This window comes from Perca fluviatilis, chromosome 18, assembly GCF_010015445.1.
Source record: "Perca fluviatilis chromosome 18, GENO_Pfluv_1.0, whole genome shotgun sequence".
Classification (NCBI taxonomy): Eukaryota; Metazoa; Chordata; class Actinopteri; order Perciformes; family Percidae; genus Perca; species Perca fluviatilis.
Window position 1 is genome coordinate 6,109,556 of NC_053129.1, and position 23,012 is coordinate 6,132,567.

General features: G+C 40.0%; 1 protein-coding gene across 1 annotated transcript; it reads left to right on the top strand.

Moving 5' to 3' along the window:
* Window positions 1-11,953: 11,953 nt before the first annotated feature.
* On the top strand, window positions 11,954-17,050 carry zfp36l1b (zinc finger protein 36, C3H type-like 1b). The gene is made up of 2 exons (XM_039781986.1): window positions 11,954-12,193; window positions 13,583-17,050. Exons 1-2 carry the CDS (start codon window positions 12,140-12,142, stop codon window positions 14,603-14,605), a joined length of 1,077 nt encoding a protein of 358 aa, XP_039637920.1. The 5' UTR covers window positions 11,954-12,139; the 3' UTR covers window positions 14,606-17,050.
* The last annotated feature ends 5,962 nt before the right edge of the window (window positions 17,051-23,012 follow it).

A 23,012-nucleotide genomic window follows, 5' to 3' on the forward strand; every position in this document is an offset into this window, starting at 1 on the left:
TCTAGCCTCCTTTTATTGGGAGTGGTCTGATCAGCTGGCCAATTAGATCGCTGATGTGAATGGGGTTCTACAGGTGTGTCAATTAGTGTTTGTTGTTGCAGTTCGTGAAAGAGGGGAAAGATAAATTGTCCACAGCAAAATATAATAAAATAAATCCACAGCAAACTAGAAAATCACAGCAAACAATATAGAAAAATAACATCAAACAATATAAAATAAGGTTACCCATCAATCACACTGCTCCACTTGTTTTATATTATATGACATACACTTACAAAGTTCTCAATGCTTTGGTTTACATGTTATCATCACATGGAAGTGTGGTGCTATTTTGAGCCTTGTTAGTGGTATAGGAATAGCGATTTCTTTTTACTTTACCCGTGTCCCGGGAAGGAACTTGTTTTGGTGGAACATGTAGGTGTAGGTTCAAAGGTTGTTTTAGTCGTGCAACAGAAAACTCAGATATGGACAGATAGTCTAACTAGTTATCTCAATTTACCCTGCAGAGATCTGAGAAGCAGTTAACCATAGTCCTCATAAATCCAGCCGAAAAGAGCGGAATTTCTAGCGGCAACGGAGCAATCCCGGAAGTGAAATGTCGTTGATATAGACTACATTCAGATTACCAATCATTCTAGTTCCAGTTTAGGAAAGCCATGTTATTGACTTTCATGTTATTAATAAAATAATACATTTCAGGCATCTGTATGCTGTCTAGACAAAGAACAAATTCTAAGAATTAACTAGTGATTCATTAATTTTCGACAGTATTTTATAAACCTGCCTTTGCATTGCAATTCCATTGACCCGGATTGACTTTAAGGGGTGATAGAATGATTATATAGGGTATTTCACACTGTTCCTTAAGGTCTCCTAATAGGGTATGTAACATTGGTTGGGCTGAAAATGGCCCGGGTGCAATTCTATGGGCCCTTATGCATCCCTGTGTTTTGGCCCTATTTTTCTTCCAAATATGGAATGCTCATGAATATTTAGATGAGCTGCGCGCTGATTGGTTGAGGGAACTACAAATACATACATTAGAGGCGAGACAGCAGGTCTCATATTTCAGACACTGCAATGTTTTGTTACTAAATTCACTTCTGAGACTTTTTTATGCGAGAAATCAACTATATAAAGCTCAAATATGGGCCGTTTTACGAAAATTTATGGCTAATTGCAAATTTGGTAAGACGTGTCGGACTTCAGGAGCTCCACGCAGTCTGACAAGACAGCGGCAGTCCGCTGTGCTCCATACCCAAGGCAAAGTCAGTGTTTCTGGGTTACTGGACTACCGGGGCTCGGGGCTCCGCGGAGCTGGCCGGCTGCCAGCTGCTGGCATAACTATAGTATATTTACAGTTTGAATTTCGTCATTTTCGTCCTGCCGTCATATTACAGCTACCCTACGGTATTACAAAGCTAATGCTTGTGTCCGATTTCAATTTAATGTATTTTTGTGAATTTCAGGGGTTTCGTTAGCTTCTAACGATCCTATGGTTAAAGATCGCGGCTAGCTAGCTACACTTTTCAATGAGACTCGCGGACAAGAGGCATTTATTTCCCCGATCGTTTGTTTAAATAACTCAACACACATATCCATTATAAGATTAACTGGAACCTGTGGTAAGAGATTGCGGGAGTAACAAGCTTGCTGACCGCGCTCTCACTCACACACACCGGCCATTTAGCAGGAAGAGGGGAGGGAGAGCTGCAGGCCCTGGAGCTCCGTCAGGGCCTTGGCATTTGGTAGTCCAGTAACCTAGAAATGGTGACTTTGCGTGGGTATGGAGTGCCGCAGGCTGCCGGCCATGACGGAGATCCATCTAGCTCACAGCGGGCCGGGGTCTGTGAAGGAGGACACGCCGGCGAGGCAGCACCGACCGCTGTCACGTTAGCCTGCTGAGCTCCTGCTGAGCTCCTGCTGAACTCAGACACACAGTCAGACAAAATTTGCAATTAGCCATGATTTCTCACATAAAAAAGTCTCAGAAGTGAATTTAGTAATTAAATAGCAGACGAACACTGTATAAAATTTCTGAGATCTGCATGACCTAGATTCAGAAGACTAAGCTGATCTCAGGTCAGTGGTGTAGCCTATGTAAATGTTGGGGCGTGACAGAGACTAGAGCCAAATAAGGAATGGCCACATAGTTGACGTCAACTATGAGCTTTGTTGAGATTCGCCCGTTTTCAGCAGCAGTTTCAAATTGTGAGATTTGCAGAGGAAAGAGGTGTCGATGGAATTTTGAGGTTCTATGTACAGTACAGGCCAAAAGTTTGGACACACCTTCTCATTCAATGCGTTTCCTTTATTTTCATGACTATTTACATTGTAGATTCTCACTGAAGGCATCAAAACTATGAATGAACACATATGGAATTATGTACTTAACAAAAAAGTGTGAAACAACTGAAAACGTCTTATATTTTAGATTCTCAAAGTAGCCACCCTTTGCTTTTTTGATAGCGCTGCGAACCCTTGGTGTTCTCTCAATGAGCTTCATGAGGTAGTCACCTGAAATGGTTTTCACTTCACAGGTGTGCCTTTTCAGGGTTAATTAGTGGAATTTTTCCCTTATTAATGGGGTTGGGACCATCAGTTGTGTTGTGCAGAAGTCAGTTTGATACACAGCAGACAGCCCTATTGGACAACTGTTAGAATTCATATTATGGCAAGAACCAATCAGCTAAGTAAAGAGAAACGAGTGGCCATCATTACTTTAACAAATGAAGGTCAGTCCGGAAAATTGCGAAAACTTTGAATGTGTCCCCAAGTGCAGTCGCAAAAACCATCAACCCCTACAACGAAACTGGCTCACATGAGGACAGCCCCAGGAAAGGAAGACCAAGAGTCACCTCTGCTGCTGAGGATAAGTTCATCCGAGTCACCAGCCTCAGAAATCGCAAGTTAACAGCACCTCAGATTAGAGACCAGATGAATGCCACACAGAGTTCTAGCAGCAGACACATCTCTAGAACAACTGTTAAGAGGAGACTGCGCGAATCAGGCCTTCATGGTCAAGTAGCTGCTAGGAAACCACTGCTAAGGAGAGGCAACAAGCAGAAGAGATTTGTTTGGGCCAAGAAACACAAGGAATGGACATTAGACCAGTGGAAATCTGTGCTTTGGTCTGATGAGTCCAAATTTGAGATCTTTGGTTCCAATCGCCGTGTCTTTGTGCGACGCAGAAAAGGTGAACGGATGGATTCTACATGCCTGGTTCCCACCGTGAAGCATGGAGGCGGAGGTGTGATGGTGTGGGGGTGCTTTGCTGGTGACACTGTTGGGGATTTATTCAAAAATTAGGATTAGGGTTAGGGTCCTCCTTAAAATGCTTGGCCCCGACCATCGCTGTGGAGAGGAATCATTTTAAAGTGAACTTCCTTAGCCTTAGGTGGAACTGGAAAAGAGAGGTAGCTAGTTCTTATCTTAACTACAAAAGTATTGGTAAATTATTGGAACATGTTTTATCTTCAAGGGTGATGGGAAACAAGTAAGATTAGTCGTTAACATTTTGTTATTGCATTTTTTATCTAAAAAAACTACATCCATCTACAACTAATGAAGGCATTTGTGGAATAACCACGGAATAAATCATCATGCCTTTGATTAAAAGAATCATTGATTGATGGATTGCCTTAATTACTTTGTTAAATTGCAGAATAGTACAAACAAGATTGTAACTGTCAGTGAAAACATTATATGTTAAAACATTTCCCTTAATTATCTGATAAATGTATGTTGGACCAGATACCTCTCTCCATCCATTTTTTGTAAAAGAAAGATTTCCTCTTAATTAATATGCTTCTATTATTCCAAATTGGGACCGTGTGTTGTTAAAATTATGCTTGTATATCAGTTTGTATGACATGTTGATGAAAAAGCAGGTAACTTGACAGGTAGTTTAGAAATATCAAAGTCACATTTTAATAAGAAATCTATACTACGGACTTCCGGTATGGCGCAGAGCTGATCAGCTGCATCTTTTTTCGCTCCCCTACAAACTTGAATTTAACCCTGTAAAAGTTCACCGTCGATTTTTAAGTGCCAGGTAGAGCAAGTTTATTTTATCGGCTCTAATCCTTTACTCAGAATGCTGGCAAAGAACGATCACCCAAAAAAAGCAGCAACTGAAAATTTAGAGCCGGAGGAAGACATCTTGCTGGCTGCAAGTGCTATACAGGCTAATAGGCTACTCGTGGGGAAGAAGGAACAGAGACGATGACCGCGGGAAGCGACGTTAGATCGGAGGATATTCTCAAGGCCATCAAAGACATGAATGCAGAATTTTTGGCTAAATTCAAAAGTGTACTGCTTGCAGTAAACAGTGTAAAGGAGGAAATCAAAGAATGCATCGGGCGAATTTCACAGGCGGAGACACGCATTTCTGGAGCTGAAGACGACATCACTGCACTACAGGCAACTACAGCTGCTCTTGAAAAAGAGGTTCACGCGCTCACTTTTAAAGTAGTTGACCAAGAAGGCCGCAGCAGGAGAAATAATTTAAGGCTGGTGCGTCTTCCCGAAGGTGCCGAGGGAAGCGACGCTTGCTCTTTCCTCGAGCGGTGGCTTCCAGATGCTCTGGAGTTGGAGCCGCAGCGCTCCCCCTTGGTAATAGAGAGAGCTCACCGGATTTCTGGCCCAAGATCCGACCCAAATGCAGCACCGAGGGTACAGGCGACTCCTCACAGTCGTGTGGATCTGTTTAGCGCTTTACACGGGGGGCCAGTGAGTGGGGGGGTAACGAGGGGATTTGTCCTTCAGTTACAGTAAGGTAACGTTAAGAGGGATAAACGCACATTCAGGACTGTGTTTTGTTCATTGATGTGTTTTAAAATGTATTTTATGTTATTTATGTCTCTTTTGTTTTCCTTTTTCTTTTTTTGTGTGAACAGTTTTATTTTGTATTGGTCTGATCCAATATACTATTATGGGCCATTGTGGTAAAAGTTTTCACAGCATATTTGATGACTCATAATGTTAAGGTTAAATTTACATCCTGGAATTGTAGGGGATTAAATAAAAGTCAAAATAAAACGGGTCATAAATAGACTAAAACAACTTCAATCTAGGATCATATTTTTGCAAGAAACACATCTATTGTCCGGTGATATTTCTAAAATACGGAAGAGGTGGCCTGGACAGGTAATTTCAGCCCCATTTAGCTCTCACTCAAGGGGAGTTATTATTCTTATTCATAAATCTATTCCATATCAAGCATTACAAACAATTTGCGATCCAGTGGGCAGATATATTATTATAAGGGGTACCTTACTTTCCGAGCAGTTAAATTTAGGTAATGTTTACGGTCCTAATGAGGATGACCCTCAATTTTTCAACAATCTTTTTTTAAACTTGTCTACATTTGCAGGTAATTATATTGTTGCAGGTGACTTCAATTGTATTTTGGATCCTATTAAAGATCGCACTTCAAGCTCGAATATCTCCCACACCCAGGCTAGAAAAACTATACTATGTTTTATGAAGGAGTTGAATCTAATAGAGATCTGGAGAGAGAGGAAACCAGACGTGGTGGAGTATTCCTACTACTCTAGCACTCATAGGTCTTATTCTAGAATCGACTATTTTCTAATCTCGGCAGCACTAAGATCCAAAATTGAGGATGTCTTTTATGATAGCGTTGTTATTTCCGCCCCAGCGTCTCTCATTTACTATGACTCTAAATTAATAGGTGACCCACCAAAGTGGCGTCTTCAACCTAAATGGCTGCAGGATAAATGCTTTATACATTGACCAACAAATGTACCTATATTTTAAAATCAATACAAATCAGACTTCACCTTGCACTAGATGGGAAGCCTTTAAAGCTTTCATAAGAGGCCAAATGATAAACTTCACCAGCTCAAAATCAAAAAACACGAATCAAAAGACTAAATTACTCGAAACTAAAATTAGAACTCTGGAGAGAGAAACAGCTCATAATAATTCCACAGGTGCGCACAAGGAGTTACTGTTACTTAGGGCTCAATACAACAGCATCTCCGCTGGCAAGGCTGCAGCTAACTTAATGAGACTACATTAAACATAATATGACCAAGGAGAAAAACCAGGGAAACTCCTGGCTTGGCGAATTAAAAAACAGCAAACAGAGAGAGCAATTAATTCAATTCAAGATGAAGATGGAAACATTACAGTAGACCCTTGGGAGATTAACAATAATTTAAAATCCTTTTATAAAAAGTTATATTAATCCAACTATCCTCCTGAAACTGGTACCCAGGCTAGGTTTTTAGACAGCTTGGAATACTAGACCTGTCATGTTCCTGCTTTTCTGTGTTTTGTTTGTTTATTTGCACTTTCTGTTTTATGTTGAAATCATCAGTCACTCTCATCACAGGTCACTTGTCTTCCTCCCTTTGTTTGCTTTCCCGCCTGTATGATTACCGTCCCCGCCCCTAATGTGTTTCACCTGTTTGTTTTCAGCTTCCCCAGTCTCCATGTATATATACTCACCATTCCCACATCCCATTGCCAGACTGTAGTTGTACGAAAGTAACTCTCTCCAGCGGTTTTTCCCAGGGTTTGTTTTTTCCAGTGTTTCTCGAACTTTTGCCTTGTTTCTTTACTACGATTTTTGCCTGCCGTTTTTGTACCATTGCCTGCATTTGTTCTCGGAACAATAAAGACTGTTACCTGTGATTCCCTCTCTGAGTCGTGCATTTGAGTCCGCCATTGTACCGTGACAAGACCATCGAATAGCTCTATTTGTTGATGATATAATATTGTTTCTCACAAATTTGCAAAGCTTGATACCAGCACTTCTAGATTTGATAAAAGAGTTTACACTTTTTTTTAAATATATATACATTTGTATTTTTATTTTTACTCTGTTGCTGTGATTGCTGTCTGTAGTTTGGTTTTTGCTTCTATTGTTTTTCAGGGTTTGTCTACATTTATGTATGTCTTGGTTGAAATGAAACGCAATAAACACATTGTTTAAAAAAAAAAAAAAAAAAAAAAAGGAAATCTATACCACCAAATTTCCGAAGATCATGGATATAAAATCAAACCAAAAACATTCACCTTTCCTAAGGAAACTTTGTAACCATTTTAATTTGGAAATACCATTCATTGGATCAAAGTCAATTGCATTTAGACCCCTTTTCTTAACAGATTTTACAATATCATTCCTGCTTATGTAATTATGCTTATTTTTCTATATTGAATTAGTTATAACGTTATTCTGATTAATTGTCTTGATTGACTTATCAGAAATATCCAATGAATAAGCTGGATATAGTCTAGACAAACTCTCCATCTTTGTAAACAAAATGTGTCCAAAGATGGATAAGTCCCTCTGAAGCAAGAGAGGATGCGTCCTCTCTTGCTTCAGAGGGACTAAAGCCAGACTATTTAGGATAGTTCTACTTTTCCGTATATTATTTTCTATATTAGATGGTTACCTGATATTCTTATACTTTGTAACTCCCTAAAAATAACTTAAAAAAATTTAATTCTTTACTGGGATATTATATACATTAATCAAAGGGTGATTATGAATAGCCAATAACTCGTGTTTTTCACATTTAAATGTAAACCAAAAGCTTTAGAGAATAGAGAGATCTCATTTAGTATTGCTGGAATATGTGCTGTGTTCCTTACAAAATAAGTAGTAGTGTAGTCAGTTAGCTGACTAATGACCAATGAACTTCCCATAACATTTAGTGGTTGGATGTTTTGACTGTTTACCATAAGAATTGCTAATAATTCAGCCACAATATTAAATAACAAAGGTGAGCTTAGGCAACTGTGACAAATACCTCGTTTTACGTCAAAACGCTTTGAAGTTCCAAATGGCAGAGAAAGCAAACTACTAATATCTTCATATAGAATTTCAATTAACCTTATAAACTTTTCCCCAAATCCAAAATATTCTAGTGTTTTTAAAATAAATGGATGTTCAACCATGTCAAAGGCTTTGCAAAAATCCAGAAACAAAATAACCCCATCATCTTCAATCAACTGCCAAATGTTTGATTGAACTCTTTTAGACCCCACCCCAACTAGACTAATTAAAGGAGATTTACCCTTGGTTAACACTTCTTTACTAGATATGATCAATATGTCTTTATTAACAGGTTATGTACCACAGTCATTTGGCTGTAATAGAACATATTCTTAAAAAACACTCTTGATCCAGAGGTCTTAGCCAACTATAGAATTATATCTAATCTTCCCTTTCTCTCTAAGATCCTTAAGAAGGTAGTCGCTAATCTGGGCCCGTATTCATCAAGCCTCTGAGAATTATTTAGAAGAACACTGCTATGAATTGACTTAAGAGTAAAATAAATCTTTGCTCAAAGCTGCACTTAAAAGTTTGTTATCATTATAAGACTATATCTTAAGTGTCAGTCTTATAGATGATTCATGACACTTTGCTGTGCAACAAAAGGGATTCTGGATGACGACATAGACATGGAGCAATCACTGAATAGATTTTGTTATTTAAGAATATTTTCAGATAAATTCACGTTGAATGGCAAAATTCCTAAGAGGAGTTAACATTCATTAGTGCCATCACAAGACCCTATTAGCAACTCCTAACCACTTGAGAGACCTCTCGAGCTGTCTTAAATAACTGGGAGAGTAAGAGTGATTCTTTTTTTTTTTTTTTTTTTGTTTAGATACATTTTTTATTATTTTTTAGAACCATTTATGCTGCTTACAAGCAAAGGGTTTGTTACCAGACAGTAAGTGTGCATTGTGCCATATTGGGGTATTAAAATGCTACTTATTGGTGTAGCGTAGTTCCTCCTCCACCTGTTTAAAGTTGGTCAGTGTGTTGGTGATAATATGGCTATGGGCCAGCATACACTTTTTTGGACACACACCTGCAAAGGCAATGTCTTGCAGTCTTAGACTTCCATTTAGGTTTTGCGCTATTTCTCTCCATGGAACTGTAGATGAGGGGTTCATCCACACTCTGAGGGCCCGTAGGTGAAAGGCTCTGTGATACACTTTAAGATTACATGTTTGTGGTACGTTGCAGGGTAGAGTATTTTAGCTTAGGTTTTTTATTATTCCAAATATACTGCCGAATAAAGGTATAAAGTTTCTTCCAGACATTTATCGGTGGGGGTAAGGGGATCATTGTACTTAAGAAATTCACACAAGGAACTATATTAATTTTAACAACAGCAATCCTGGACTGTAGTGATGCCAGCAGCGCAGACCAATTGGCCAGATCCCTTTGAACACTACTTAATATAGTTTCATGGTTGTCCTGGACAACTCGCTGTAGTGATGCGTGTATGGTGATGCCCAAATATGTAATTTTGCTTTGGGTTGGTATTGTAACACTAATGGCTGATGTCACATGTCTGTTGTTCAATAAAAGAAGATTAGATGTATTCCAGTCCTCAAAATCAGAGATGTACAACAAAATATCATCTGCAAATAATGATATTGAGCTGCTGTTGGATATAATCTGGGCATTACAGATTTTATTTTGCCTTATGGCTTGTGCTAACGGTTTAAGAGAGATTGCAAACAGCATGGGGGAAAGCGGGCATCCCTGTCGAGAGCCCCGCTCAATGGAAAATGGCTGAGAATTCAAGCCATTGGTTGAGACTATGGCCGTGGGATTCGCATATAGTACGCACCATGTCAATAAATTTGGCCCCCAAACCAAGCCTCTCCATTACTTGCCACAAGAAGTTCCACTCTAGCTGGTCAAAAGCCTTTTCTGCGTCCACTGATAAAACTGCTGCCTTTGTTGGAAGGTTTTTGGCTTCTTCTATTATATGAAATAGTCTGCGTACATTGTCTGCAGCATGACGCTTTGGTATAAAACCTGATTGGTTGGGGTGGACTAGCTTCTCGATAAAGCGCTCTAGGCGGAGAGCCAAGACTGATGGGCCTGAAATTTGAGCAATCCATAAGATCTTTGCCCTTTTTGGGTATAACAGAAATTAGCACAGTGTTGATTTGTTGGTGGAAAGTACTTCGTAGGTCCTAATATGTCAAAATACTGTAGAAGAAGTTCTGATGGAATTCCATCCAACCCTGGCATATTAATGCTGATTTAAGTTCCTCTAACGTTATAGTTGCCCCAGTTCTTCTGCCTCCTCTGGGTCAAGAAGAGGTAGGTTTAGTTCTTTTAGGAACTCAATTTTGAATAGGATTGAAAAGTGGCGCTGAGATCCTTAAGATTTGTTGAGATACCTCAGTCTGTGCGGATGCTGTTGATAGTAGCTCTGGATTTGCTTTGTTTTAATTTCAGAGCAAGCAATTTACTTGGTTTACAGCCATTAAAATAATAATTTTGTCTCAGTCTGTGCATTATAAATTCATCTCTCCTTCTTAGCTGATCATTTAGCTCTGTTCGACTTGTGACTAGAAGAGTATGTGTAGATTTGGAAAAACAAGTCTTAAGAGACTGCTCTTCAGATTTACAGCGTTCTTCAAACTCCGCAATCCTTTCCTCTCTTTTCCTCTTCAGGTTGATGTGAAATCTCTAATAAATCTTTAGTTGCTTACCAGATAAATGCGGGGTCAGAAACAGTGGGTGTTAATTGATATTAATTCAGCCAGTTTGGCTCTAAATTCTGCATCAAAAGTTGTGTTCTGGAGAAGGGAATTATTAAATTGCCACCTCCTAGCATTCTCCTAACATATCGCAATGGAATGTGGTTATCAGCGCATTGTGATCAGACAGAATTGCTGGTTCTATTGCTATCATGTGAAACATTATCTTAAGCTCACTGGAGCACAAAATATAATCAATGCAGGAGTGGGTGAGGTGACGTGTGGAAAAGAAGGTGTAATCCTTGCTGGTAGGGTTATGCATCCTCCATATATCTGTAAGATGGTGGGATTCCACTAGGGCTCTAAAGTTTTAGGCAGCAATAAAAAAATGCTGTAAACTAAGAATGCTAAATGCAGTGAATGAACAGAAGAGAAATCTAAACAAATCAATATTTGGTGTGATATTTTTGAAATCATTCTTAGTTTACAGCATTTTTTTCACACCTGCTTAAGACTTTTGCAGTACTGTATGTTTTGGGGCGTTTGTGTGATTGATCCATGATTTATCCTGATTTAAATCTAGTACTGCATTCATTTTTCCCTTTATAATTAGTGAATATTCATTGAGAGAGAGCAATTCATTGGTTAGGTGTGGGAAAAAACATCATATGTAGACGGTGCATATACCGAAACAAAGGCTATTTTCCTTCTGCTTATCGTGGTACATATATAAGATATCCTGCCTGATATGTCTTTACTATTTTTGTCTACGGTGAGTGCACATTTCTGCAACAGCAACACAATGGAGCCCTTGGTTTTGGTGTCATCACTAGAGGAGGCAGCAACTTTGAAGTATTTATTTTGTAGATGATTAACATCTCTTTTACGTAAATGTGACTCTTGTATAAGCCCCACATCTATGTTCCTCCTTCTTAAATAGTCCAGGAATTTTGCTTGTTTGATCAGCCCGTTTATCCCTCTGATGTTAACTGAAAGGATTGAAAGCTCAGCCATCTTCGAAATTTACATGCATACATGTCTCGAGTAACCTACTGGGATTCACTGATAAATTGAGCTGTTAGCTCTGCGCAAAGTGTGGTAAAAACATAGTACAGTGATTCTTAGCTTTTTCAAAAATGTGATAACTTGCTTTTATACTTAAGTTTTAAAGTAAGAGGACATTTCATTAATTATCAGCACTGGCATTATGAGTCTGTTATGGAGTTTTTCTGCTCTATTGGGACCTTACAAGTTGCGTTTATGTAAAAAAGGAAGAGGAAAGACTTTATTTAATCAACTAATATTTGTTTGTTTTCTATATAGCCTATGAAATCCCCATCTTGTACCTAGATACGAGACAGGTACACGTTTGTCCTGCAGAGGCGCTGTTTTCTCTGAGGCTACACGTCTGCAGCGTGTCAGCCGGAAGCCCGCCCACCATGCTATGTAGCCAGAGCCCTGCTGAAAAAGAACTGCGCAGTGCGCAGCACCGTGGCCTCGAGGCCTCTGGTAATTTATCCATGACTGTGTGGCACGGCAGAGGGGGCTCTCCACTCTACGGAGCTAAAATCCGCAAAACCTGGACTACCACGTACAATCACTAGCTCCTATCTATTGTCTTTTATTTATTGTATTTGTACCAACAAACATGACAGCGACCATTATTTCTCCTTTCTTCGAATACAGAGAAGTGCCTAACAAGGTAAATGACGCCTATCCGGGAGGAATCGGCCGACTGAGTTTTTCTTTTCTGGAGAAACCATGCTAATATTGGCCTAGCAACTTTTGTTACAGCAAGTTTGATGTTAAGTTTGAGGGCAGTAAATCGCATGACCCACATGATTGGTGACTAGTTACAGTACATGTATCTTGGACTCGTCAACGTTAACTTAGCGTTACGTTAGAACTTTTTTCGCTACTGGCCTACTTATTGGCGCAAAATGGCATAGCTAAGTTAAAAGGTAACGTTAACGTTACTGTCTTATTGCCAGACCTATCGGTAATTTGCGTAACGTTAACTTAAATCAGTGTAATGTTTACTTTTAGTGAAATAAAAAGCTAAATCTGACTTTGCATTTGCCTTCTATTTAAACCTTATGAACTTTGTTAACTAACATTGACTTAAATTTAATTAATTCCATGCCCTCTGGAGTCTGAGAAACAGACATTTACTATTCAGTTTTAGTATGTATTTACGCAATCAGTAGGCCTATGTTTAAAACTCTCATGCATTTACTAAACTGCTTATTTACTAGTAAGGCCATAAAGTCATTGCTGCTGCCCATGCTTAATAGTCTGCAGTAACGTTATCGCAACAGAGAAAAGTGTAGCTACGGTTAATTAAATATTGAGCCACGAAATAGGCGCATAGTGCAGATGTGTACATTTTAAGATTGATTAATGCAGTGCACGGTTAAAGTAATGGTAAATACACAATATACACCATAGTGACTGCAAAGCAGTGTTTCTCATCTGCTCATCAATTATGTATGTTATGGAATTATGATTCAGATTCAAAAAAAGAAATAGGAATATTTTGAAAGCAAAATCTTTTTTTTAAGGAGATGTACACGGTCATATGACTTGAGCTCAAAGGTGAAAGATAAACAAATTCTCTCTCCCTGTTAAAGTTTAGGATTTTAACTTTAATTTGTGTCGGATACAGAAGCCCTAGCTGATTCCTAAGCAGTATATCTCAGTCTGGATATATTGAAAACACATTTTGATACCATGCTGCAGGAAATTCCCTGTAATTTTAAGGCATGTGAGTAGTGTGTAACTGATGTTGTAAACTAAAGGGCATTAGGTCCAACCTTAGCTTACAAGATGTAAGATTAAAAATCATGTCTCTAAGTAAATTGTTGACGAGTTTATTAATCTGGAACCAGTAATGGTTTAAAACTCGGTTTTCAGTTCCTAACCCTGCTTGTAATAACATTCAAGAATCTAATTGCCATTCCCATAAGTCCTTTTGGGTATAAACTGGGTACACAGCTCAGAAAAGGTTGATAAACACAGCACACATCAATCACTGACAATTCTAATCACTTCTTTGAGTTATTTTTTTTTAATTACATATGTTACTTTGCAGAACAGTAAGATGTTCAACTACAGCAACAACAATAACAGTCTTGGTGGACCTCAACTGATGTCTGTCCAATGTTCCAGTGCCAACTTCTCCTCCTGCACCCCCATTGAATCCCTGCTGGACAGAAAGGTGGTGGGGGCCCCCTCTGCAGGAGACCTGTTTCAACGCCGTCACTCAGTCAGCCTCCCGAGTGCGAAGTTAAGCCAGAACCAGTTTGTCAACAACCTTAAAAGGCATCCCTCTGTGTTATTTGGTAGCAGCTGCAGCAACAACAAGGAGAACCATTTCCGTGAGCGCTCTTACTCAGAGCTGGAGGATAGGCAGTGGTCCAGCAGTCAGGTGCGTGTGGATGGAAGCAGCCAAGTCAACCCGAGCCGCTATAAGACAGAGCTGTGCCGGCCCTTTGAAGAGAATGGCACCTGTAAATACGGCGATAAGTGCCAGTTCGCCCACGGCATGCATGAGCTGCGCAGCCTGAGCCGCCACCCAAAGTACAAGACTGAGCTGTGCCGCACCTTCCATACTGTCGGTTTCTGTCCGTATGGCCCCCGATGCAACTTTATCCACAACGCAGAGGAGCGCCGTGGGCCCCCTCCCCTTTCCGCCTTCAACAAAATGGAGCGCCCTCGGCTGCAGCACAGCTTCAGCTTTGCCGGCTTCCCCAGCTCCAGCAGCCAGCAGGACAGCCCCACCTCCATTACACCTCCACCCATGTTCTCCACCGAAGACCTGACAGAGTGGCAAAGAAACCCCTTCGCTTACTCCAGCCAGGAGTTTGCCAGCCTGTTTGGGCCCAGCTTGGGGCCACCACCTGTGTCTGAGCCTCAGGTTCCGACTCCACCTTCCCCAACCACCTCCTGCTTTTTCCAACCCATGTCAGATAGCTCCCCCTGCCATCTGGGCTCTCTGTCTGACCAGGAGGGCTATCAGAGCAGCCTGGGCAGTCAGAGTGGCTCTGAGTCCCCGCTCCTGGATGCCTCCCGTCGCCTCCCCATTTTCAGCAGGCTCTCTGTCTCTGATGATTAAGGTGTCTTCTTCCCTGGGCTTGAGATGGGAGTAATGGAAAGATATAGGAAGATGGAGACAATTCACCTCCCTAATCCCATTCTCCTCTTAGCCCTTTTAACAGGAAAAATAAGACTGCTCTGTGCATTGTTGTAGCCAGTGAGTCAAATCAGAAATCCATATCAAGTCTCTTCCAATATTATCAACAGTTGGTAAACCAGAATCCTATTCATGCACAGGCCTTGCACTGGTGCCATGGTAGAATGAATGTGAATGATGGCATCAAGTAGCTCAGATCATATTATAAAATAGTTTTAATATGACTTATAATGGAGGGTAGGGAGTGGCAGTCAGTGTGTGTTCAGTACATTGTGCATCTGTGCTGTACAAAGTGTGTTGCAGGGTTGTGTATATCGCTACACAGCCATTATTTTGACCGCCTGTGCCACAACCTTGACACCTCCTAGAGGCTTGTTACAACTCTGTGTTCAATTTTTGAAAGGATCATCACTATAAAATAAACAAGAGAAAGTCCAGTAGACTGTAAGATTATAACAGTGCCTTTGCGTATTCATGTGAAGCCAACAGTAACTATTATGATTATTATTGTCTAGTTTATTTCCCAAAGCCTTCCGAGTCAAGGCTTTGGCTGTAACTGCTTATTTATCAAAATGTATTTATTGCTGATCTTAAGCATTTTTATTTTGTATTTATCTAGTTGATGAAAATAGAATATATATTTTCTTTCATGTGAAATTATGATCTTTCGTATTAATCGAAAAAAGACCTTTTTTTTTTTCACAGTTAATATATTATACTGCAATGACATGTTTTGTAACACTTGATTTATTTTGAAAGATAATCTTAATTTAAGACAAATGTTTAGCATTTTTAATTTGTTTGCTCCTCCCACATGTAGGACTGCAGGGTTGAGGTTCTCTGATGCAGTCTGAAGGCACAAACGCAATGGAAGTGTCAAAGTCAATGTCCTAGTGCATGCTAGAGACAAGTGTTGTCTTTTCAGTGGGGGGGTTCTGCAGCTGAAATCAGGTTCAAATGCTGGAAAAACGCTAATGTAAGTAATTGCAAACTAATCAGGTAACTAAGCTAGTGCCATACAGTTGTTAAGGGTGTGGACAAATTATGAATGCACTCTGGGTGCCGGTGGTGCTGGTTTAACAGAGTTCTTATGGCCAACTTGCACAGCATCCAAGCTGTTTTGTGTGCCGGCTTCATCTCGCCTGATAATCTGTTGCTTTCTAGCCGGTGGGTCTGTCTGCAGCTGCTCATCTGTGGCTCTTTTTTTCCCCCTCCGGTATCTTTACATGCAGTGTCTATTTTTGTCAGAGCAGCTCATCTCTCTAAAGTGTGAAATTCACGATGAATGTAAATTAATGCCCATATTTATTGGCAATTGTAATTCATTTTGAGGCCTTTCTACCTTGTTTGGAAATTGCACTAAAATATTTGGAGAAGATATTTTTGTATTCTTCAGATACATTTACATGGAACAGTACATTCAGTGGTTTTAGATGTCCATTCAAGCACAATGAACCACAGAGCATCTGCATAAATAATATTGAACCGCACAATATCAAAGAGTGATTACTAATATTGATGTACTAAATTTGAATGGATTTAAAATGCGTTATAACCTCAAAGCCCTTAAATGTGGAACAGAATTTGTGTTGAAACCCTGTTTACATCTCCCACCTGCATCTTACAAAATGTCATGCATTAACCATAGCTTCTATTGTGTTAAGGTGTCTCGTCCGGCTGCATTTCTGGGCAGCATCATTTTTCGTTCTGTAGAATATAAACTAAACAGTTCTGTTCTCATATTAATGTATTGTACTGGGATTAAAGCTGTAGTGCGTAACTTTTTGATATTAATGAATGTCCGTTACATTCAAGCCATTGCCAAATGAGTTGCTAATGGAGACTATCTGCTCCACGCAACTCCCTCTGTATTTCTCAGTATGGCTGTGTTCAGAAGATTGTGTCATCGGGCAACTTTCACGCGCAGAAACTCAAGTGACTATAATTACCTCTTCTGAAGAGTCCATGTCCAATCCTCCGTGTCCTTCTTAGCTACTAGCAACTGCGTGGGGTTGCAGAAACTACGCACTATAGCTTTAATTCTCATTTGAGTCACTGAATCAGTTACTAGCACTTTGAGTTATCACATTGGTGATGTAAAGGTTTGCTTTGATCACCTTTACCCCTGAAAGTGCCTATTTATACATTCCAGGTTTCCCAAATGTCGTGCCTTCATATTTTTCTAGAACAGAGCAGATGCAAGCCTAAAATGTATTCCTGTAGGTTAGAGGTTAAACGGATTGACACATAATAAACTGTTGAATGTATTCTCCAGCAGCTGTTGCTGTTTCTACAGTAATTACTTTGTTCATGGTTTATTTTGTAATAAAAGATTGCAGTTGAAACCAATAAAATTATTTTAAAGTATTTATATTGAATGTGTGAGTTCCTATGAATTCATTTTGTAACGTTTTACAAAGCTTTTATTCAGCAGTTCCCCCCAGCACAACACTGCTGTGGTTAAACTAGTTATGATAGAAATGCCTCCATTACCGCCTATAAAGCTAGTATCGACAAGTGTGGAAGTCTATACTCCCAATACAGTGTAACATAGCCCTGTAAAAAATCTACTTTGAAGAAGTTTGTTGATGCTCTTATTCAGTTATGACTAAACTAGATAATAAAATAGGTCTATGGCATTTATTCTCTATGTATTTGTTTTACAAAGGGTTTCATCTGAGCCTGGACCTACAACAATGACTACGTTTACGTGCAGCCAATAACCCGTTCAAAACCGGAATATTAACAAAAACCCGGTCGCGCACGGCCATGTAAACACCGGCAAAAACCCGAATATGCTCATATTCCGGTTTTTAAGAACCCGAAAATGATCCCTGGGTTACCCCTTTTCTAACCTGAAATTTTGGTCATGTAAACGCATATCGGCATATCCCCATCAAAAGGAACATTGATTTGTGTTCTGCGCATGTTCTATTCGCAAGGAATCTTGGTCTTTTGAGTAGAGGAACTTCTTGTATGCGCCAGAAAACCTGCGCGCAGTATACCGGAAGTAAACAAGAAGTAGATGTAAACATGGCGAGACGCAGCAAAGCACCACACTTTTGGAGCAAGGAGGAAACCAATTTCTTCATTAGTGTGGTGAAAACCATGAATATAATGTCTTTTGGTGACGGCAGAAAGTACCGAGATAGTGAGATTTATAAGAAGGTGACTGAAAAGTTACGCGAAGCAGGGTTTGTCCATACATCCAGACGCTAACCGTGCATCGCCGTTTACGTCAGGATATTGCCAATTGATTACAAATGCCATGTATACAGGAGTAACTCTCTCTGCTCACGCATGTAAACGGGTTATTCCGAATGTTTCAGAAAGCCCCGAATAGTTATTATCCGTCAATCATTTTTTTTCAGTCAATTTACTACATGCCTGACATTACTGCTGTCCATTTTCCAAAGCATGCTTTAGTGCAGTGTTCCACAACCTCTTTGGCTTGTGACTCAATTTGTTTTGTATCTCATTTCCCCCTTATCACAGGTAGGGATGGCTGACGCGAAACTGACGTTCCGAAGCTTTGTTGAGATCCCGAAGCGCAGATGTTTCGAAACACTGATCCGAAGCGTGATTCAAAACACCCATGTCACGTGACTACGGCTAAATGAAGCATCGGAGTGTTTCACAAGTGTTTCAACAGGTGGCATAGTCCGCCGAATCAGAGTTTGATTGACAGGGTCTGGAACAGACCACACAATCTATTGGGTTTTTGTGAGAGGAGTTTGATTTTGAGATAGCGGAGTTTTGGTGATATAGTGACATTTATAGTGCGATTTGTTTAGTTATATTTGGGCTTACATTTAAATTTACACATTGACTGATAGGCTAGAGACAGACAGAGTATAGCCTACATACAGTGACACATTAATAGATAGATACATATATAGCCACATATATATAGATAGATAGATAGATCGATAAAAATGGAAGCTCCGTTTTCATTTTCATTCAGAGCCACAAATATCAACATCAGGCCCATCATAATCAACATCAACATCAGTAGAAACACAGGACAGTTTATGGGAATGTTTTGATGATCGTATCCGTGAAACCAAGACGATACACAATGCTACAGCTGATGCCACAGTGGAAGTGAAAAAATACCTGAACAATGCGTTTTTGCCCAGAACTCATGATCCCCTAACTTACTGGAAAGAGAGAGCAGTAATCTTCCCTCATTTGTATGTCCTTGCTAAAAAATATCTTTGCATGCCAGCAACAAGTGTCCCTTGTGTGAGGATTATCTGTAAAAAAAAGAAGTAGGCTAAGTCCTTCCACAGCAGAGAAATTAATATTTTGGAATAAAAATCTATAAAAAAGTAAGACATTGTGGCTTGATTTCTTTTATTAATTCATTTTTCATGACCAAAATAACATTATACACAGTGAGGAGCCTACAAGCTTCACATATTTTTTTTAATGGCTTGTTGTCAAGGTTGTTTCAGATCAACACCTGCAAGTGACCACTAGGTGCCATTGTTGAGACGGGTGTCGGATTGTTTCGAAGCCTCGACACAATATGGCACATTTGCTTCAACTGTTTCATTGTTTCACGAAGCCTCGATCTGCCCACCACTAATCACAGGTGATAGACCTAGTGTGGCGATGGGTTGTGAACAATCATTTAGACAACCTAGTGTATTAGGAATGTGTTTTTCTGTCTTATCTGCATTTCTACACTCTTCTCATTTCCATTTTAGTGTTAGACCAAGGCTATGTATTTTGCGGCAGTGTAGGTGTTATGGTTTTAAGGTTCTAACTAGAGCCACAAACCACCTGGAATCAAAAGTTGCAATCAGTTGTCCAGTTTATGTATCCAGAGAATGATTTGAATGTTGAATGTCATGATTGCCATGGCTGTAATGCAAGATAACTAATTACATTATTTTACCCGAACAAATCCTTAATCAAGCCTTTTTATCTTGTGTAATACTTGCAAATTAAAGTACCGTAAATATTTCAAATAATGATTAGCCAAACATGTAGACAATCTGTTCTCTAAATAGAGTAAACAACTTTCCACCCAAGTGTAAATCCTTTTCTCAATTTCTGGTGTTTTAATCTTTTGAAATGAAAAATTGAAAAATCTAAATAAATCTGTTAGAGGGAAACGAAATGAAAATGAAGTGTTCCCGCATAAACTCCAACTTGACAAGGGCTTGTAAATGTAACAGTGGCCACTGTTCCATCAGCCCACAGATTTAATACAGCTGCTATTAGCAATGTTAAAGTCCCTCCACTCAAAAACATTTTTTTGTTTATACACTGAATGTTTGGCCTTAATCATGTATGTGCAAAGTTTGACACTAGAACACTGTCTTCACATTCTTCTGTTGAAAGACTCAAGTTTCTCTGTGCTCACCTTAAAGGTACGCTTCAGCTCATTTCAACCTTATCTCTATCTATTTGGTTAAGGAATATGGTGTGAAAAAGCATGCAGTTCTTTTTAATGTTCTCTGGTTCTCAAAAGCTGCAAAAGCTGCTCTACTTTGTATAGAAGAACAACAGAGTGCTACTTCATCTTTGGTAGCTGAGGGTGCAATGCCTTACCTGTTCTTTTCTACTGTATTATGGATGACTGTGGCTTAGGAGGTAGAGCGGTCAGAAGGTCCTTAGTTCGATCCCTGGCCCCTGCAGTCAACCTGTCGGGCAAGATACTGAAACAAATGTGTATCTGACAAGAAGCCTTGTATGGTGGCCTTGGCCACCAGTGTATTATTGTATGTGTGAATGGTGCTTGTAGTGTGAAAAGTGCTTTGATTAGTCATTAGCTATGGTTCTATCAGCAAAGGATGTTATTTTTTTAGTTTTAAGGTAGATATTTCCTGTACTCAAGTATCAAAAGTAGTTTTCTGATATTAAATGTACTAAAGTATTAGAAGTAAAAAAAAAACTCTGAATATGAACTTTATTGTGGCTTCCTTAGAATAACACATAATATTAAGGGTTTCCACACCTTCTTAAACATCATATTCTACCAAAAAGAAAAACAAACAACTTTTTTTTGTGAGGAAGAAACTTTCACTCCAACGTATGAAAACATGTCTTGCAAATACAGCCACAGGTGTGTATCGTTAGGCTCGTTCGAGATGAACTGCGCCTCGCCTGTAATGTAGACGAGAGCAGGCGGCAGCAGCCGGGGGCGGGGACAAAAATCTGCTCTCAAGTTTTGCCCACGTGTGCATGACGTCAGAGCAAGTCGGGATCAAGTGGGACACAAATCTAACCGGCATGCATTGGGCGGCGATCGCCGGTGATCGATTCTGCGCAGATCTGGCTCATCTCGAACGAGCCTGTTATCACCACCCCATTCACCACTGTCGTTGGGGTGGTCATCATCTGTTACGTTGGCGGCAAAGCCCACAGCAGGTGCTTCCATGATGCTATCAATTATTATGCTTCCTCCTCATCTTCTTCAGTTTTGGCGCTTGGCAATAAACATGCATTACATCACCAACTGGAAAGGAGCATGCATTAACTTTCAATATAGGAGCAATGATTTAGCCAAACCTGCTTTTTTTTTTTTTTGGGATAATTTAATAAATGTAGTATATTCGCTGTTCTGGAGGCAAGGCTTAGTGAGTTTGAGGCACGGCTCCGCACCATGGAATCAGAATCATATGCTTCCGTAGCCAGCCAGCGCCATGTAGCTCATGCGGGCCAACATACTGTAGCTTCTGTAGCTTCTGCTAGCTGTCCTCCGGCAGACCCCGAGCAGCCGGGCGAGTGGGTGACTGTCCGAGGGAGGCGTAGCGGAGGGAAGCGTAGCGTTAGATCTAAACCAGGGAGTGCACATGAAGACGGTCGCTCTAAACCGGATCATCTTCGCCTCTCTAACAGTTTCTCCCTACTCAGTGATACATCCGCTGATAAGCCAATTCTGGTTATTGGGAGCTCTATACTGCGATATGTGAAGCCGGTGGCCCCAGCAGCTACAGCACCTACGGTCATATGTGTCCCCGGGGCTAGAGCGGGCAATATAAAATCCCATCTAAAGCTGCTGGCTAAAAAGAACCGTAAATACAGTAAGATCATACTTCACGTAGGTGGTAATGGTCGTAAATCGGAGATCACTAAAATTAATGTTGAGTCCCTTTGTGCATACGCAAAGACAATGTCGGACTCCGTAGTTTTCTCTGGACCCCTGCCAAACCTGACCAGCGATGAAATGTACAGCCGCATGTCATGTCATCCTTCAACCGCTGGTTGTCGGGGTGGTGCCCAGCTAATGATGTGGGCTATGTGAATAACTGGAGGGCGTTCTGGGGAAAGCCTGGTCTGATTGAGAGAGACGGCATTCATCCCACTTGGGACGGAGCCACTCTCATATCAAAAAATCGGACCGAGTTTATTATCGGTCATAAACCATGACAACCCAAGTTTGATATTAGTAATCAGAGGTGCAGTGCAATGCGCCCCTCTGTGCTTCCGTTGGAGCAGTCGCCCACTCAGTCTAATAAGCACAGTGTCTGTCACCTGACTCAGATCGGTTAAATCAAATTGTGTAAATGGAATTAAAACGACTGCAACGACAGAACAAAATAGGAAAATTAGATGTGGACTATTAAATATTAGATCTCTGTCTTCTAAAGCAGTATTGGTAAAAAACTTGATATCAGATAATAAAATTGATTTATTTTGTCTTACTGAAACATGGCTGGGCCATGAAGAATATGTTAGTCTAAATGAAGCCACTCCTCCCAGTCATATTAATACTCAAATTCCTACAGGCTTAGGCCGAGGAGGGGGAGTTGCAGCCATATTTGATTCAAGCCTGTTAATTAATCCTAAACCTAAACTAAATTATAACTCGTTTGAGAGTCTTGTTCTTAATCTTCAACATCCAAAATGGAAAACATTACAGCCAATTATATTCGTTGTTATTTACAGGGCTCCAGGTCCGTATTCTGAATTTTTATCTGAATTCTCAGAGTTTTTATCATGTTTAGTCCTTAAGTCCGACAAAGTACTTATTTTCGGTGATTTGAATATCCATGTGGACGTTGACAATGATAGCCTTAGTACTGCTTTCAACTCATTGTTAGATTCAATCGGTTTCAGTCAGAGTGTGCACAAGGCGACGCACTGTTTTAACCACACCCTCGACCTTGTGCTGGTATATGGTATTGAAATTGAGGATTTAATAATATTTCCGCAGAATTCGGTATTATCAGATTATTCTTTAATTACTTTCGAATTGTTAATACCTGACTATACTAAATTAGATAAAAACTTCTACACTAGATGCCTATCTGACAGTGCTATAGCTAAATTTAAGGAAGATATTCCAACAGCATTTGACTCTATGTCATGCCTT

Bases quoted from the DNA above. Each gene is read 5' to 3' on its own strand.
- zfp36l1b (XM_039781986.1), top strand. From the start codon at position 12,140: ATGACAGCGACCATTATTTCTCCTTTCTTCGAATACAGAGAAGTGCCT. The intron at 12,194-13,582 runs GTAAATGACGCC...GTTACTTTGCAG, and splicing joins ACAGAGAAGTGCCTAACAAG to AACAGTAAGATGTTCAACTA.